This window comes from Aphis gossypii, chromosome 2, assembly GCF_020184175.1.
Source record: "Aphis gossypii isolate Hap1 chromosome 2, ASM2018417v2, whole genome shotgun sequence".
Lineage (NCBI taxonomy): Eukaryota > Metazoa > Arthropoda > Insecta > Hemiptera > Aphididae > Aphis > Aphis gossypii.
The window spans coordinates 83,436,422-83,452,798 of record NC_065531.1 but is presented as its reverse complement, the minus strand read 5'-3'; the positions used below and the strand labels follow the sequence as shown (position 1 = coordinate 83,452,798).

The 16,377-nt window shown below is 26.4% G+C and overlaps 3 protein-coding genes across 6 annotated transcripts; 1 reads left to right on the top strand and 2 right to left on the bottom strand.

The window, feature by feature from the left end:
- The first annotated feature begins 1,654 nt into the window (after window positions 1-1,654).
- Window positions 1,655-6,398, top strand: LOC114124406 (probable oligoribonuclease). Of its 4 annotated transcripts, none has more exons than XM_050202088.1 (7): window positions 1,655-1,830; window positions 1,901-2,053; window positions 3,931-4,018; window positions 4,369-4,530; window positions 4,904-4,997; window positions 5,103-5,229; window positions 5,497-6,398. In XM_050202088.1, exons 3-7 carry the CDS (start codon window positions 3,959-3,961, stop codon window positions 5,615-5,617), a joined length of 564 nt encoding a protein of 187 aa, XP_050058045.1. In that variant the 5' UTR covers window positions 1,655-1,830; window positions 1,901-2,053; window positions 3,931-3,958; the 3' UTR covers window positions 5,618-6,398. The 4 variants fall into 4 exon arrangements, with proteins under 4 accessions (XP_050058045.1, XP_050058046.1, XP_027843452.2 ...); XM_050202089.1 differs by adding an exon at window positions 3,274-3,374 and having other exon boundaries at window positions 1,655-2,053; XM_027987651.2 differs by having other exon boundaries at window positions 1,655-2,053.
- Window positions 6,399-6,533: 135 nt separating this feature from the next.
- On the bottom strand, window positions 6,534-10,850 carry LOC114124407 (succinate dehydrogenase cytochrome b556 subunit-like). The gene is made up of 5 exons (XM_027987652.2): window positions 10,630-10,850; window positions 8,508-8,561; window positions 7,860-8,065; window positions 6,948-7,084; window positions 6,534-6,882 (listed from the first exon to the last, which is right to left on the bottom strand). The coding sequence occupies exons 1-5, from the start codon at window positions 10,647-10,649 to the stop codon at window positions 6,772-6,774; spliced, it is 528 nt and encodes a 175-aa protein (XP_027843453.2). The 5' UTR covers window positions 10,650-10,850; the 3' UTR covers window positions 6,534-6,771.
- On the bottom strand, window positions 8,568-10,623 carry LOC114124405 (peptide-N(4)-(N-acetyl-beta-glucosaminyl)asparagine amidase). The gene has a single exon (XM_027987649.2). It carries the CDS (start codon window positions 10,547-10,549, stop codon window positions 8,822-8,824), a length of 1,728 nt encoding a protein of 575 aa, XP_027843450.2. The 5' UTR covers window positions 10,550-10,623; the 3' UTR covers window positions 8,568-8,821.
- Window positions 10,851-16,377: the final 5,527 nt, after the last annotated feature.

Genomic DNA, 16,377 nt, shown 5'->3' with positions numbered 1-16,377 from the left:
ACAAAAGGGGTGCTTAGCACCCTCCAATCTTAATACTGCATTCAAAACACAGTATATTATGTTTAATTGAATAAGTATCTGATTCAAATTATAAGTAATATATATGTCACATATATTGAATTTATGGATTATACCTAATATTTTCGAGAATATATTGCTTATTATAATTTGGATATATTTACATACCTATTAAAGTATGGTATTGTATTTTTTAATCTTAATGTTTTTAAATATTATATCAATATATACCGTTGAATTATTAGATTAATAAAATATATCGTATATATTAATTGTTAAGATGGATGGCGGGGCGATAACAAACCTGAGTGGTAGGGCTATAAAGTTTTCATTCACCTCGGCGGGGTTATAACAAACCAGTACCAAATATTATTTTAGACTTAAAAAAAGGGATTTTTTAAAACACTTCAAATTTATCATAAAATATGTTTTAGAAAGTTAGGAAAAACTAAGTTAAGACACCTCCTACGAAAAAGGACGTAACTCAATTTTCATAACTTTTCTTATTCCTATGGTCACTGATTTAAATTTTTTTTCTAGTTGGACTTCATTTTTACTGGAGCATGCTAGAAAATGTTTTTTTTTTTTTAATTATACCTTTTGTTTTTGCTTATGATTTCCTTCACTATAGTATGTTCTGTTGTTCTTCTAAAGCAAGGATGAGTAACTAGCATCCTGAAAACATTTTTTGTTTAAGACATTTTACCTTATACCACAAATTATTAGATGTAGTGCATAGGTATATAATTAACTCAAAATGGGCTATTAGTTATTACCACTACTGATGTATATATAATAATACATCTTGTGCCCATCCCATATTTTTTTTATAACATTTTTCATATTTTATTCTGGTTTTAGTCTGCGGGGGCCCTCTAGACACGGAGTCCTGTGGCACTTACTCCTTATCCATTTGGTCTTTACAGCACTTGGTTGAAGGATGAGGTTTGAGTAATTTCAACACAGCTTGATGACTATTGTTAAGTGTTTTGTGTTCATTAATAAATATACTAAGTCCAAATTAATTAACAATATAATAATGTGAGGTGTTGCATATTTAAGCTCTGTGATCCACATCTGACAAAATCCTGTCAGTCTGTGGGGACAAGCTTTTCTATTCTAGAACCAGTAGAACCTAGAGTGTAATCTCTACTATAGTTGTAAATGTTCATTTTGTAACATAATCTATAGTCAGTATAGTTAATCAATATCCCCCATTTGGCCATTTACATTTATCTCGGCAGGATACTCCTGTGCCGGATGTTCCTTCATGGTTATCTAGAATATTTTAGCGATTCTAATAAATAAATACTATTTATAATCAATGATTATACCTATTTAAAATTGTTATATTTTTGTCAGCTGAAATGGCGTAGTACCTATTCGAAATTTAAGCATATTATGAAAGACGGTTTGTGTTAAATAATTTTGTATTTACAACGTAATTTTTAAATCGTTGAACTACTTGAGTCTTGAACTAAGTTCCTCTATACTTAATTTTTCTCAATTCAAACACTTTTGTTGCCCTCATCCGGCCCATCCACAGATTAATATATTAATCTATGCCCCCATCTCATCAAATCGAATGGTATACAATAAAACAAGTATATGAGCGCTCTCTATTAGTAGTTATTAGTTAGGCAGCTGCAGCTGCAGCTGCAGCATAAATGCATCACAATCAGGGATTCTTTGTGTGCTCTTAAAGTGGGGAAATGAGACAATGACCTTTATGGGAAAGCCCGATACGGGTCATGGCTATATTATTTAGAATATTTCAGATGTGAATTATCACTAATTAAGACTATAAAATAGGTAACGCAAGCGTTGAGCACCTTTATACCGCTTACAACACCACTTAAATTCAATTTGAAAATATTTTTAGTTATAACTTTCTCATTTATTTTAAACTGTCGCTTGTCAAACTAACTCATGTCAATCATATCCTACATCAATTTCTACTGAACAATTGGTAGTTCGACTAGTTCGTGAGCCGCTGCTACATTGCTATTTGCTACGACAGACGACAGTACGACTGGTAATTATCAATTGGTATCATTAATATTAGTTTTTGACACAGACTTCTATACTAACTAGATAAGGAACTCGTTTATTATTTGTATTATTAACATTGAAGGTCGCGTATCCGTTTCCGCCATTTTTCGGTTGGCAAAACATTACGTCATTTCCTATACAATATGCATTGGAATAACATCGTTTTTAATGGTAAAATATAGAAATAAATGAAAAATGATTTCTATAAAATATTCTTAATTTTTTTTAAACAACAGGTTTAGGCATCATAAAAATATACAATACAATATAATTAATATTTACCATATAAAATACCATATAATGCCAACCGAAAAACCTGGCTTCAATTGAAAGCAAGAGTTCGCTATCTAGTTCTTTATAAAAATCTGTGGTTTTTGATTTTTAGTATCATATTATCACATGTTATTCAATGCTTATGTTACCATCATGATTTAAGATATATCTAAACAAAAATAATTCTGTGTTATTATGTGAAATTATCTCAATATTATCTAAGAATCAAGAACTTAGTAGTTATTAGTTATATAGTAGTTACTGCTTACTAGTTATTATTATAGTTTGTCACTTGGTCCTCCCGGGCCCCGATACGAGCTGTATGAAAATGTAAAAATCTTTACCAGTAAATACTAAATAGGGAGATTTTTCATTTTAAGAACATTCCACTCGACTCATTTCAAGTTATTCTGAATCATTCACATTTCCCTCATTTGCATAGTGCGATTCAGTTCTTTAATGTAAACATAGGCCTTCCCGTAACCATATTCATATAATGGATACTGGTTAAAAATTTAATTAAATTTCTATTCGTTCTATAGCTCACTGTACTTTATTAATTTTGTACTTTATTGATTGTTCATATTTCGAAAATAATATTAAATAGTAATAGTAGGTAGGTTTTTTTCACAGAAAAATGATTAAGTACCTACTTTAACCGTTTTAAATGTTATATATTTGAATATTATCACTAATCTTATTATTTAAGTGCAATTTCTGAATTATTTTGTTAAGATTGTTCTATTTAAACTAGTCCTAAATTTAATTTTTCATATTTCAATTGCTAATTATTAATATTAACCAGTAGAGTAAATATATTACACAAGTTATTTAATAACTTTATAAAGATGTTAAAATTCAAAAATGTAATTAACCAATTGAAAACGTAAGTGTTATAAATTATTTTTTATTACTTTGTTACATGTTTAGAATATTATACTTATACAGTGTTGGTCTGGCCAGGGCCGCGGGTCTGTGAACGTGGCCAAATTTTAATATTTGTTAACCATACACTTTCTATCCATAATTGAGTAAGTTCTAGTTGTTTGTTTATTTTTGATATTTCTAAAATATTAAATGAACTTAAGTACTCACATTTAATGGTTGATCAAATCATAAAATTAATTTAAAACAAATAATATCTATAAAATTTCATTCATTTCATGAAAATATTCTTGATCAGTTGTGTGGTATAGCCAATGATCATACTAAAGTATTTATTTCACGAACTGTTTGTCAAAAAGACAAATTATTTGGATATTTTGTTCATAGAAATACAGCTTTATGCTTAAAGTGTATTAGAGCGTACATCACTAAGATAAACTACAACATAGATATAAGATTCATGAAAGACATGGTTCTGTTAAAATTCTCAAAAATCATACTACTAAAACATTAATTTAAACATACCTATTGACGAGGGAAAACAATAATAGGTATGACTAAATAGCCTAAATATGTAAGATGAATCATTGCACTTTTCCTTACAGATAAATTGTATAGTACATAATTTTTACATTTAATTAATACTGATAAAAAAATAAATTACCATTTCAATTTATAATGCTATATTATGCTTTATTTCAGAATAAGTAATATAAATTTAAGAAGAAAAATGACCACCATAAATCCTAAATTATATCATGAACACAACATTGTATGGTTTGATGGTGAGGTATGTATTATTAATTATTATTAACTTCACTTTAATTATTTAAATATTAAGATTTATTAGTTATTACGTATTATAGATATTTATCTTTCTAATATTAATGCTATATAAGAACTTATAAATAATATATTAAGACCACTAAGGCACCAAATTCTACAACCTAATGAGATAAAAAAGATGTGATTGTGAGAAAAAAATTATTTTCCAGAAATTATGATTCAATGAGGTTAATAGTTTAATTCATTAGAATAAAATAATTACTTGCTCCTTGCTGGAATAATTTACTTTTAGTAAATTTATGATCTGATCATACAAACGTATTTTAAACCAAAATTGTATTTATCAATTTTCAGATGACTGGATTAGACTATAATCATCATACCTTCATCGAAGCAGCTATAATTATAACTGATAAACATTTAAACGTTTTAGCTGAGAGTCCAAATATTATTATACATCAATCAGACGAAGTGTTAGAGAACATGGAAGATTGGTCCAAAAAGCAACATGCATTGGTAATTATTTTAACATAATTTTGATCTTTTTATTTTGTTCGCTATGAAGCGTTTGTTATCATTTGCTCATAGTAAGTCCCTACATATTGTCCAGTTTTTTTTTCTAATAAATTGGATGTCTGCACATATTGTAGCTGTGGTGGTAAATTATGTTACATTTGTCCTTTACCTAATAAAAACAGTGGAAAATGGAATTATATACGTAATTCCATTATTTTGCATGGCGAGTTCCCTGGGTTTCTTTTTTTTTAATTTAAAATTTTTCTTTCATCTAGTTCTAATTAGTAGATTGTTAATTATATTGTAAAAAGAAAAAAAGAAAAAAAACTGTTCATATTCTCAACAATTTTTTTATTTTGTGTCTATTTTTTAGAGTGGCTTAACTGAAAATGTTAGAAAGAGTAATATATCAATTGAACAAGCTGATCAAATGTTATACGAGTTTATCAAACCATTTACTCCTAAAGGTGATTTTAAAATTATAAAAATTGATATGTATTATTCTTGATTATTTAAATTCAACTAGGTACATCAAAGTAATTATTAAATTATTACATTTATTATAATTTTAGGTGTTTGTCCATTAGCTGGTAATTCAATTTATATGGATAGAGCTTTTATTAGAAAATATATGCCAAAACTTGAAAATCATTTAAGTTATAGATTAATAGATGTGTCTTCTCTAAAAGAGTTGTTTAAGTACGTATGAAATATAATTTTAATATTCTTTTTTTTTTTGCTAAGCATTTCATGTTATGGTGTTTGATAATCTGAAATCTCATGATAACAATTCATAGTAGCGTTTAAAGGTGAATAAATGCATCTGAAAAATCAGGTTATCAAAAACCAATAACTATCATATCTTGAATTAACTGAATATCTTAAATACATAATGATAAAAATGTTAATGTAAAAAAAAAATTGAATTAATTTGAATGTTTTAATAAATTTATGATTTAACTTTAGACGCTGGAAACCCGAATTAGCAAATGAAGCTCCAAAAAAATCACTTCAGCATAGAGCTCTTAATGACATTAAAGATAGTGTTCAAGAACTCAAATTTTACAAAAGCTGCTTACAGTTATAATTCATGGTGAAATATATAAAATTTGGTGACATAAATCTGTACCAAAATAAGCATCTTATAATAGAAAAAAAATGTATACCACATCATTGAACTTCCACCCCTAATTATAATTATGTAAAATCTATTAATAACATTGAATGATTGCCTTATCTTTTTTTTATTTTATTTTTTTTTATTTGACATAAACAATCAATACAGTTTTGCACAATAAGTTTATATGATGAGAGTAATTAAAATACATGAATGTTGTGAATTAAGCAGCCACCCACTAGTGACTCTTGGCTATTGATAGCCTTATCTTAACTGAATTATATTTCCAAGGTGTTCGTGTCCTTCACATACACCTTAGTCAACACAAACATTCTGCTACAGATTTTTTTAATTTAATAAGAAATTTTGAATTAACTTGCTGTTCAACTCTTAAAGTAGTCATAATTTCGGTAGTTTTATATGATATTGTCCACTTTAAACACGTGAATGCAAAGTAATTAACCAAAAGAGATTAAAATGGTATTATTTGATGCAATGACTTGTATAGTTGATAACTACATCTCAATTACCCACCCAAAAGTCTATTACACTTTTAATAGAAAGTATTCCAGTTTTTAAGTAGCCACACTTCATACATTAACAGATATAAACAGGTAGTACCTATTGTTAAGCTGTATTTATTGATATTTATTTCTGTACAGATGAGAATTATTGTTCAATGTTTTATGAATATTATACTTGTAAACCTTATTCATAATATACTTCCATTAAAATACTCTATTAATACAAATTTCTTTTTTTTTTTTTTCAATCTACTTTCAATCATAACAAAATATATCAAGCAGTATACTGATACTTATAATAGCAAAAAAATGATCTGATTACAAATAGTACCATTATTAAAAAATAAATAGGAAACAAAACGATTGGAAATAATTATTTTTATAATGCTTTAAAAAATATGTAACATATAACAATATTATGTAAATCTAAATTACTTACACAAAATGTTAATTATTCTATATGAAAAAAAAAAAATAATGAGAAAACTACAATATTTTTTTATACTGTATAATACATGAAATTGTAATAAACATGTTTTATTTTAAATGAGTAATTTTATATAATAATATAAGAACTGAACAATTTTTTGTTTTCATTATTCATGAACTAAAAGCTAAAGACAATACTGTTAGAATTAAGCTACCAAAAATCACACCATAACCAGTTGAATAAACTTGTTTAATGGTCAAACATTTTCCAGCATCCCAGATCTAAATAAAATAAGTTAAATATAATTTTTTGAAATTAAAATAAGTATAATTTCATTAAAACTCACCAAATGTCTAATGCCATTACATAGGTGATAGAAGAATGGAAAAGCAACCAATCCTTTTGCAGACATGATAGCAGCTGATGGTAGTTCTAAACCATGTACAAATTGTACAAATGTTGGCAAATCCGTGAAAAGGAATACTTTAATAAAATATAAAAATTAATGTAAAACCATAGTTGAAAAATAATATTTATTTAAAGTTAATAAAATATGAATAGCACTATGTCACAGAATGGATAATGTACTACTTAATTTATAATAAATAAATTATAAATCTTTATTGAATGAGATCAGTTCATGTAAAACAATTTTAGATTCTGAGCCAAGTGAGGAATGTATTGGTTTTACAATGATGTTTATTTCTTTTTATTCTGTAAACACTTTTTCTCCCCCTAAGCTTACTCAAAAGTACAAGTGTAGCATATTTTCTGAAAGGTAATGTTCTTGAGCTGGTACTTTACAGAGGTCATTTTTCGATTTTCGAAATAAAAGCGGTTAAAGGAGAAAAAATGTACAACTTCACGATTATATAATATAAAATAATTACAGCTTTATTTATCACCATAGTAGCAAATAAAATTAAATGAAAAATATCCCCTCGTCCACTCAGAATCATTTTTATCGAATGCAATCAAATTCAAATTGAATACCTACAGTAAAATTACACTATCCTGTCTGAGGACCGAAGGGACGATGGACAAACATCCACCACCGAAATGCGCTGACCTTCGCTTTATATATTATTTTGATATTGGTACTTTATAATTATTTAAGTAACTAAAAGTAATGCTTAAAAAGGTCATTTTAAAATTACTTTGTAAGTGTAATTAATTTTTATTTTTTAACTATTAAATAAACTTTTTAATAGATTAAAGCTATAAAAAAAAATATATATATATATATATAATAACTTACATGCTCCTAATCCAGCAGTTACACCACTCAATGCGACTCCAGTTCCACGGTGTGTAATAGATAAAATGGTTGTTAACTGAGGTTTATAAATTGTCAAATGAGGAGACATAGGTCTACTTAGGCGGCCATTTTTCTCATCATGAGTTTCTCCTAATTTATATTCAACTTCTTGAGCATTTTTAACTTGCATGGTAATCATACGGTGCCTAAAAAATAGATTTAAATTTTTTACATTAAATTTTATTCTAGAATTTTAACTATAGAAATTTATGCAGATGAATAGATAAATATTTTCTTTGATATAGTAATAACTAATGGTATAGAAAGGGGATTCTGTGGGTTCAGTAAGAACCTATTCCACCACCATATTTATTTTATAACAACTGTATTATACGTATGATGATGAAAAATATATTGTACTACAATCTGGCCATTTTAAAAATATAAACATTAGTATATTTATACTAACAATTTTATTTTTTATTTTTTTCATAAAAATCACTAGAAAATTCCTAGTTACTCACTGGGTAATAAAAATAACTATAATTGGCAATGTTTAAATAATTTTAATTACTAATAAATAATAACACTATGTTTTCAATACTCTAAAAACTCAAAAATAATTAAAATAAATTTTTTTTTACTTACATTGTTGGCATTTGGAAAGACATTGATTGTCTAGCTGTGCATAGTCTGTGTACACTGAAATATTTTATATTTTTTTAAAAATTAATAATCACAATTTTCAAATTAAATTTTTAAATTTTATTTTATTTTTAAATATAATATATAATATGCATTAATTGTATTGTTATTTAAAAGAAATTATGTTATAATAACTGATTAATACTGTCTTAAAAACAATAATATTCTTAGAGATAAATATATGTTATAAGTTTTAACACTAAAATATAATTTTTATAATTTAATAGTAATTATTATTTTATTGTTATGTTAAATATTTATTTAAGAATAACCACAATATGAAATGGATAATCTTGATCTTTTATCGACTGTCTAAATATTTGAGAGTGCTGCCAAGCTGAGTCTCCGGATCCTCCAGTTAAACTTGCGTTTAATGTTATAAAATCAGAACCTTTTATTTGATCAACAAAAACTTCTTTGATATTTTCAATAGTAGGCAGATTTACAGTAACATTATTTCCAATTAACTTCCATTCAACTTGACCCGTATTAAACAAAGCTGCACTATAAATTAATTTAATATCTTGAACAACTAGACCAGTTGAAGAAAAGTCAAATCGCCATTCTATTGTTGATTTTTCACAGTTTTCTTCTCTACATAGATAAACAGTTTTCCAGTCCAATTCTTCTTTGCGAAATATTGAACTATAACTATATACACCACTTTTCCATCCTTCATGAATGCTGTTGCCATGGATATATTTATCAAAAGCCGTAGAATATTTAAGTTCAAATCTTTTATTAGCTATTTCAGTTTCAGATGGAGTCCAAACGAATTTCTCAATTTGAATTTCCCCTCGAGCTAATCTCCATGTAATAGCTCCGGACGTTCTACCACCAAAATTTTCATCAGTACATTTAGTCTGAAATAACATTTCAATACATTCCTTCAAACGTCTTTCTGCAATATATTTACGCCTTGACAATGATAAATTATTTTGTTTGTGTTGCGATAAACTTAAAATGGTATTCAACAATTCGTTTTCTGAACAAAGCGTTCTTCTTTTTAAAACACTGTCACTATTTTCTACATACCGCCAAGTAACATCTTGAACTTCTTCATGGGAATAGGCTAGAATATATGACAATTTTTTTCCCCAACCTTTTTCATAAAGTAATGGCTTGTCCAAAGCAGTTTCACAAGGGTCACAATGAATCCATCTCTTTTGATTAACTGACCAAACTTCAGTCCATACATGATCGGTTTTATCAATTACCAGTCTTGCTTCCCAACCAAGTGCTCTACAAAATAAAGTAAAACAGTTGGCCCATTCTCCGCATCTTCCTTGACGAGTAGTCAAAAGTTGTTCACAAATACCATATCTCTTAAAATTTGTGATTGAACCACAATTATCACATTCATACAATTCTGAATATTTAACATTTTCATCTATTTTATCGTGATTTATTCCTTTAAATTTAGTAGAACTACAGCAGAAATGGCAAGTTGGTGTATCGAACCACTTAAAAAATGATTTTTTAAACCATATCATAAGTTTTAATATCATTTTTTCATGGTAAAATAAATCATTATTTTTGTCAAAATTTGAAAATAACTCAATATCTTCCGGTGATAAATTTTCTAATGCTTTACTTTGCAATATTTTATCTTCAAACTTAAGTACAGTCAATGATGTTGAACTAATTTCTTTTAAGAAATTATTTTCATTCAAATTTAATTTTTGATGTTTTGGAATTATGTTTATAAGTTGTTGTTTATAATTATTTAATGTACTTAAGCTTATACAATCTGGCAAAATTAAAGAAATTCCATCATCTATAAAACCAATTTCAAAAAGAAATTCCATAGCACCAGAAAATGGTAAAAGATCATTTTGTATTACATCACTGTTCAAGTAGAGTCTTCTGAATTTTGGTTGATTTGGATGATTTATTATATTATTAAGGAGTTTTAATAGGACATCAACAATGCGAAAACAGATATCAATACTATTGCTTTTTATGTCATTTAAACTTTGTAACATTTTGCAATATTGAGTAATTGACGTTACAAAAAAATTAAACTAAATTTATGATTACACATAAGCTAATAATAATATATTACCTTCTTAAATATAGAGCCATTATGTGAGAAAATTGTACAAATTTTTTAGCGAATTAAGCACTTGAATAAACAAACTATACTTGTAATAGTGAATTAGTGAGAACTGATTAATTATTTAATGATATGATTATATGAAGGTGAATAATACTGAATTGTTGAAATCAAAAAATTATTAATTATCATTTATCCTAGAAGGCTAGAACATTAACCTAGGACAAAAATCAGTAGTAGGAATGTTTTGGTAGTAGTATTCGATATCAGCTGATTATCATTATTATTCATTATCAGTATGTTATAGCAGTTTATTCTGAAGGTGAATTAATATTTTACATTCGGTTTAGTACTTTAATGTTGGTCACACCCATGATTTAAAATATTAAATATTATTTAAAAAAACATAATATAAATATTAAATGCTATACATAATATTTTATACAATTTTTTTTTATACTGAAGATGGAGGGAATGAGGGATGGATAAAGGGAGGCGACAGATTTCAGAAGTCCGAGTATTTCCTGACGGCTGACTCTCAGAGACTCAGAATAAGAATACTTTAAATACTTTTTTGTTCTTTTCGTAAAAAACGTTGTTCTACAATCTACAGAATAGATGAAGTCATCAGATTTTTTTGAATTTTTATGAGTTGTTTTATTGATGGTAAGTTACAGTCTCACAGATATACTTAATACGTTATATTGATAAATCGTAGATGGAGTATTGGAGTATATGTTACAGATTTGCTAGACCGAACTTGGTGTGAAAAATAATGCATCGGGATGTTTGGAGCATATAATATTTACATAGGTAGTTAATTATCCTGGTATGGGATAATGTGAGATTATTTTAAACCGGTCTAATCTAGCAAATATCTATATATATCCCTATGGACTATACATACAACGGTGTATAGAAGATTTACTGTGTATACTACTTCAGAAGGTATTATAGGTAATAGGTACCTACTTATTGTAGTATGCGGTCAGTATGAAAATCTGTGAGTTACCTATGCGTAGTTTGGGTATTGATTATTGAAACATAACAATTTAAAGTAGGTATACTGACTACTGACTACCTACTGACAGTAGTTCACAGTATTTTTTGACACATTTGATATTATTGAATTGCACACTAGCTGCCAAAAATTTGAAAAATTGTATCGATATTTATAAAAAAAATACGAATATTTCAAAATCCTATAAATAGCCTTAACATGAGCGAATTATGACAATTCAAAATCTTGAAAATTAAATTATGTAAAGAAAATAATGCCTATCTAAATAATTGGTGAAAGTGTTAAATATCTATGAAATATCTAAAGTATCTAGTATACTTTTTGAATAATAAAAAATATTTTAAAAAAGCCATTATATTTTGAAAATTTAATTGTGTATATAAGTAGATAACGTTAAATAAACATTTAGTGAAAATTTCAAGTATTTACATAATTACATTAATTCTAGATAACTTAGATTATCCTACCTAATTATGAATTTTTATAAATTATTTAATAAAATAGTAATAACAAATAATTTTTTGGAAGTACCTATCTAACGAAAATGTGATCATATCTTATGACAATATGATTTTATTTAATATTATAATACAGGTAGTCTAGGGTGGTCCTCTAGTATAGATGAAGGAAAAAATTGCAAAATGTTCAAGTTACCCCCCTCAAATCGGTTCCATTACTTAAAAAAAAAGCATAAGAAAAAATTGTATAAATTGTAATTAAATATTTTCTGATAATTTTTATTTAATTAAATTACTTAAGAGGCAAGAAGTACATCCAATACAGGGTAGTAATCTTGAAAAATGTTAATTCAATATTTACGTTGAATACTTTGTTCATCTAAATTTATAAGTAAATACTTACACAGTTATTCCGTATATAACTACTAAAAATTGTTAAAAATTATTATAAAAAAATGATTTAATTGATTTAGAAATATGCCTTTATTATGCTTAAAATTTTACTAAAGACAATAATTATAAAAACGTTTATAGTTTTTAATATAATGATAAAAGTTACTGATTAACTATATAAAAGAACTAGGTATTCTAAAATCTATAATTTTTTAGAACAACCACAGTTAAAGTAGATTCATATACCTCTATCATCTTATGCGTCTTCTATACTATTACGCTAATGGCTATAGGTAGGTAATGATGTATACATTTATTACCTATAGATTATTATAGGCTGTAAATAATTTGGAGCCTCTAATTTACATTTTTGTTAGATATTTCTAAAAATATTTTTTTTAATATTAAATTTGTATTTATTTATTTGTCTAGTACAAACATTTTACATTTTTCAATCTATAAACAAAAACCTTTAACCTATCATTATCTATACAGCAATAAACAAATAATAAAACTAAATGTTTTGTTTTTATAATACATCGTATACGAACAAAATGTCAATCAATAACAATAAAATAAAATTACATATAGGATTTATTTAACTTTAACATTATTATAATTTATACGAATAGGTATATTATTCATTTGAAATCGTATGCTCATTATTATTTTGACTGATGTAAATAATATCAATTTAATCTATTATTATTTAGTACGCAAAGTAAATTAAAGATAATATTTTGTATTTTATATTAAAAAAATAATATTTTTGTATAAAAAAAACATTATTGATGGTGCCCGTGATCAGTGGTCAATTCTGTAGTTTGTAGTCTGGGTGTTATGTGAAATACAGTGAATCATGAAGATCGTGAAGGTTAATTATAATTTTGTACGACAAAAGTAATGCCTAACGATAGTCATTAGTTATGACTCATGGTAGATAGGTATATAACATAATAATACACGAAATATAAGTCGGATACGTTAAAAATGAGTTATTATATAATAAAAATCTCCGCGAACCTGCAAGAAGGTCATTTTTTATATTATATACACGTAAGATAATGGATAATATAGGTATAAAAATTTATATTATAATGTATAAATAATAAATATATATATTATATTATACTTGTCGTATAATAATAGGCGTTTTTCTTATTGTATAGTACGCGGCTTTCACAACGCCTGCAAATACGCGTGAATGTACGCCATCGCAATAATGAGATTGAGCTGAGTTCTAAAAAATGAAAAGCTCATTATGTATGTTTATTGTTTGGTAAAAAAGATCCAATAGATATTACGCCGACGATATAACAGTTTAATATAATTGAATTATGTGTATTTATACATAATAAAAGCACAACATTGCTTAGGGGGGTACTCTTTACCAACCCCTTCTACTGAACCACCGGAATATTAATTATTATACTAGCCTTTAGGTATGGGTAAAACTGCAGCCAAAGTCTATAATAGTAATAATAATTACGGTAATATATGCGAACACGGTGCAGTTATTGTAAACGAGAATCTAATTTACATGTATAACGCCAAACGTCCATGCATAAATTGTTTAAATATGTAGATAGGTTATAAGAAGTAGATATCACGATTTTGTTTTTGACGTATAGAATATGGTTTGAGCTGTAAATTGTTTTTCGTACACCTAATCAGGTCAACACGCTTATTATAACTAAAATAATTATAGTACCTACCTACCTATAACATCTATATTATCTATACAAACAAGTATAGTTATTATAGGTAGGTATATTATAGATGAATATACATAGGTATTAGGTACACAATATTTTTATATTTTTGTATGCCTAGATTTAAGTAGGTAAGTTTTATAGACATTGACAAATTATTCTCAGTGATTTCAGGTTTTAAATGTAGACAATTTTATATTGATACTATTATTATTATGTATATATTTATGCAATATATCGTATTTACTGCAATACTGAAGTATGACATATCATGTAAAATAAAAAAAATCCATATTGTTAAGTCTATTGGCTATAGAATGTCAACATAATAAAAACAAACAACACACATTTTTCATTCTTATTATATGTATAAAATTCAATCTATAAAATAATATTACTAAAATAAGTATTTGGTAGCTTATTGCTTGTGACGTCAGAAAGTGTAAACAGAAGTTATTCATTAATGACAATCCGTGGCTTGAGATAAACAATTAATACACTAATAACATATTATATTTTATATTATGAGCCTATATGGCTATATATATTATATATGTATATTTACATATATTATAAACATAATATCAAAATAATTTTGGTATTACTTTTATACAACGATGGTATTGGTTGACATTTTAAAGTATTTCATGAATTCCGTAATGAGCTATTTAGATATCTACATCGCCTATATTCCCCATTCAATAATCGTGTATAATTATATAAATATAATATAATAATGGCTTTTAGGGTATATTATGTTAATTAATAATTTATTAATATAAAAGTATAAAACAGTAACTATAATTAATCATAAATGGAATAAATAAGGGTGTTAATTTTAAAAATACCAAGCAAACCTAAGCACCCACTAAATTGTGCCCATGGAATGCAAAATATGAAATTCGGTAACTACGTTTTTGCATTTTTAATAAGTTGTCTAAATAAGAACATCAAAAAACTTGCCATCTTCAGTCTCCTTCAAAACCACGTAACGTAAACATGATTTTTCCTGGTTTCCTAGTTAGACACTAATATTTAATAACATTTTTATCAAATTAAGTATTTGCATAATAAACCTATAATTAATATGTTAAAATAAATATCATACGAATATAATATATTTTAAATATTTTAATTTTATCACTTTTCGTTTCTGTCGTGTTTTAAAAAACTTGTTGGCCTACTATATATTAATAAAATCAGCCAAAGTCTAAACAATAATGGAAGTAACTAGCGATAACCTTTATTTTTGATTCGAAATTACATCACTCGTAATTTGAAATTAACATAATATAATTTAATTATATGCGTTGTTATTCTCGAGAGATGCATAGCTATCACATTATATTTATTATAATATATTTCTTAATTATATCATGCGCTTAACTGTAAATACCACAGAATATTATTCTATGTAAATACTCAGTAGTGTAATTTTTATCAATCAGACGATTATTATTGAAATCATTGTGGAGCCACATAGTGTAAAAATCAGTAGTATACCCAACGTCCTAATATGATGTATATTTTTATGTCGGGCATAGAATATCGATTCATTGAAAATCATTGCTGTATACGACGGTCAGTCGATGTATCAAAACGGAAATAACCGATCAAATCGTATTCTCTCGAAGTCTCGACCACGGTACCTAAGTACTTGGGTACCAATATATTAGATAACCCTGCTCATTAATGAATATCAAAACTCGGGGGCATCCGTATCCTTGGATAGCTGGACCATAATTAAGGATAGAAGCGAAAAAACATATAAAAATAGATGTTGTATATATTTAGTATATGTATGTAATATGTATAATGTATAAAGTGGCGGTGCCAGGATTTTATCTAGGTAGGGTCACTAGGCGGGCAACAATTATAAGGTCGGGGCTTGCAAAAATAAGATTTCAGTTCTGTACTAAAAAAACAAAAAAAAAAAAATCATTATTACTAGTTAATTACTATATTTTTTATTTGATGAAGAAATCACATAGTAATTTTGCTTTGACATATTTATTTTAGATAAAATAAAACAATGTATACCCAGTATCAATCATAATAGGTACATACAGACGTATCAAAACAATTTAAAATTATCGTAATTTGTCTGTATATAATACCATTAATTATAAATACAAGGAGGTTAAACTAGTTGTAGGTAGTATTATAATATAAA

Excerpts from the sequence above, each read along its gene's own strand:
- LOC114124405 (XM_027987649.2), bottom strand. The coding sequence starts at position 10,549 with ATGTTACAAAGTTTAAATGACATAAAAAGCAATAGTATTGATATCTGT.
- LOC114124406 (XM_027987650.2), top strand. The coding sequence starts at position 3,192 with ATGTTAAAATTCAAAAATGTAATTAACCAATTGAAAAC. Across the intron at positions 3,230-3,930 it reads GTAATTAACCAATTGAAAAC|AATAAGTAATATAAATTTAA; the intron begins GTAAGTGTTATA and ends GCTTTATTTCAG. Across the intron at positions 4,019-4,368 it reads TTGTATGGTTTGATGGTGAG|ATGACTGGATTAGACTATAA; the intron begins GTATGTATTATT and ends ATCAATTTTCAG.
- LOC114124407 (XM_027987652.2), bottom strand. The coding sequence starts at position 10,649 with ATGGCTCTATATTTAAGAAG. Across the intron at positions 8,562-10,629 it reads ATGGCTCTATATTTAAGAAG|TGTACACAGACTATGCACAG; the intron begins GTAATATATTAT and ends AAAATATTTCAG. Across the intron at positions 8,066-8,507 it reads TCTTTCCAAATGCCAACAAT|GCACCGTATGATTACCATGC; the intron begins GTAAGTAAAAAA and ends TCTATTTTTTAG.